Raw genomic sequence first — 2,500 nt, forward strand, 5'->3', positions numbered from 1 at the left:
ATCGGCTCCAAAGTCCAGCAGTTTATTATATACTGTCTCGTTGCCCAGACACGCGGCCCAGGCGAGGGGGTACTCTCCCAGGTATGCCAGGCCCTCGTAGTCCGTGTTAGCAGGTCCAGGTGGTGATGTTACCTGCTGATCACGAGGCAGGAAGAAGCTGCCTGGTGGAGGAGGAAATTGACTGGGAAGAATTATTTTATGTACTAGGAAGAGAGAGAGAGAGAGAGAGAGAGAGAGAGAGAGAGAGAGAGAGAGAGAGAGAGAGAGAGAGAGAGAGAGAGAGAGAGAGAGAGAGAGAGAGAGAGAGAGAGAGAGAGAGTTATCAGTGGTGGGGTAGGTGTTGGATGATACTGATGTTTTGCACACACACACACACACACACACACACACACACACACACACACACACACACACACACACACACACACACACACACACACCTATAACCCCCTGGACACACACACACACACCTGTAACCCCCTGCACACACACACACACACACACACACACACACACACACATACCTATGGCTCTCTGGTGTATATCGGCATTACAGGCAAGTAGGATAGTGACTAATTCATTGTTGGTGTAGGCGATGGCCAGGTGTAGGGCACTGGCACCTGGGGAAAAAGAAAATTATTATTATTATTATTATTATCATTACTATTATTATTTTCATCCTCCTCATTATTATTATTATTATTATTATTATTATTATTATTATTATTACTATCATCATCATCATCATCATCATTAACAAGAACTGCGGTCTCTTTACCACTCTAAATCATCATAACCATCATTATCGTCATCACCATTATTATCATTATTATTATTATTATTATTATTATTATTATTATTATTATCATCATCATCATCATCATCATCACCATCATCATCATCATCATCATCATCATCACCCTTAATCTTAACTATACACATTCCCACCAATACCCCTCTTTCCTCCACTAACACTTACCCAGATACTCCTCGTCCTCCACCACGTCAAGAGCGAGTTTGGAGAAGCACTTGAGCAATATCCGGACCAAGTTTTAGCTCTGAATATGCCTCTCAGTGACGTAGAATCTCTCTCTCTCTCTCTCTCTCTCTCTCTCTCTCTCTCTCTCTCTCTCTCTCTCTCTCTCTCTCTCCAAATATTCCTCTTTCTCTTCCAGTAAAAAAAATAATAATAAAAAGTGTAGCAATGTCTCTCTCAGTGACTCCTCTTCAAATAATCCTTCTCCAGTCCTTCCCTCCTTACCCAGATACTCCTCGTCCTCCACCACATCAAGGGCGAGTTTCGGGAAGCGCTTGAGTAGTATCTTGACTGAGTTCTAGCTTTGGTTACCTCAACTATACCTCTCGTTCTTGCAGTGAAAAAAGACGATCAAAGAGTGTAGCAATGTCTTTCTCAGTGACTCCTCTTCAAATAATCCTTCTCCAATCCTTCCCTCCTTACCTAGGTACTCCTCGCCCTCCACCACGTCAAGGGCGAGTTTCGGGAAGCACTTGAGTAGTATCTTGGCCACCCTCGTATGCGCCTTCGTGTCGCACATGATCAATACGTGTAGCAGCGTCTCCCCCAACGACCCTCTGAACTGCATCTGCCAACAGGCTTCGTGATCCTTCCACTTATGCAAAGGGTCAAATGGACTCTTACTCTCCATACTCACTACCATCTGTGGACGAGAAAAGGCTATCACGCTCCTGTTTACGTGTGGAGCATTATATTTTTTACTTACACCCCTTCCCTTCCGTACTTGGCCAGCTTGGGGAAAAAGGTTAATTTTGGCCGTCACTCTCTCGTTGCCTTGTACCGTGAGAGAGAGAGAGAGAGAGAGAGAGAGAGAGAGAGAGAGAGAGAGAGAGAGAGAGAGAGAGAGAGAGGTGGAGAGGGATGGAGAGAAAGGCTGTGGTGGTGGAGGAAAAGTTTCATTCATTCATTGCCACACGCCATGTATCCCAGACGGGGTGGCCAAGGGCTTAGAGTTAATTGTTTTACAGGGAGGGGCACTAATCCTCCATCAACCCCACTTGTAGGTGGCAGGGAAAAACAGAGGTAGGGATTGGTGAAGACAGTGATGGAAAGAGAGGGAGAAAATGGATGTTGCTACTACTACTACTACTACTACTACTTTTACTACTATTACTACTACTACTACTACTACTATTATTATTATTATTATTATTATTATTATTGTTATTTATTATTATTATTATTATTATAGCCACAACAACAACAACAACAACAACTACTACTACTACTACTATTACTACTACTACTACTACTACTATTACTACCACTACCACTACTACTATTACTACTACTACCACTACTGCTACTCCTCCTCCTACCACCACCACCACCACCACCACCACTACTACTACTACTACCACCACAACCTTTGCAGCACTACCTACTCAAAGCCATCATAGTTTGCGTGGTTGTTTGTGCAATTGATCCTTGCAATCAATGCCAAACAATCAATCAAGCCTTTAC

At 43.4% G+C, this 2,500-nt stretch overlaps 1 protein-coding gene across 1 annotated transcript in view; it reads right to left on the reverse strand.

Moving 5' to 3' along the window:
• Positions 1–2,500, reverse strand: part of iav (transient receptor potential cation channel subfamily V iav) — a 21,061-nt gene that overhangs the window by 15,160 nt on the left and 3,401 nt on the right. Inside the window, exons 3-5 of the mRNA XM_080269638.1 lie at positions 1,460–1,679; positions 525–620; positions 1–161 (exon numbers count right to left, since the gene is read on the reverse strand). The exon at positions 1–161 is cut by the window's left edge and continues 63 nt beyond it. Of these exons, the coding sequence (XP_080125764.1) occupies positions 1–161; positions 525–620; positions 1,460–1,679 (477 nt within the window). The remainder of the gene's footprint in view (positions 162–524; positions 621–1,459; positions 1,680–2,500) is intronic.

This window comes from Coenobita brevimanus, chromosome 35 (assembly GCF_032717465.1).
Source record: "Coenobita brevimanus isolate Jiangsu-jjx chromosome 35, ASM3271746v2, whole genome shotgun sequence".
NCBI lineage: Eukaryota > Metazoa > Arthropoda > Malacostraca > Decapoda > Coenobitidae > Coenobita > Coenobita brevimanus.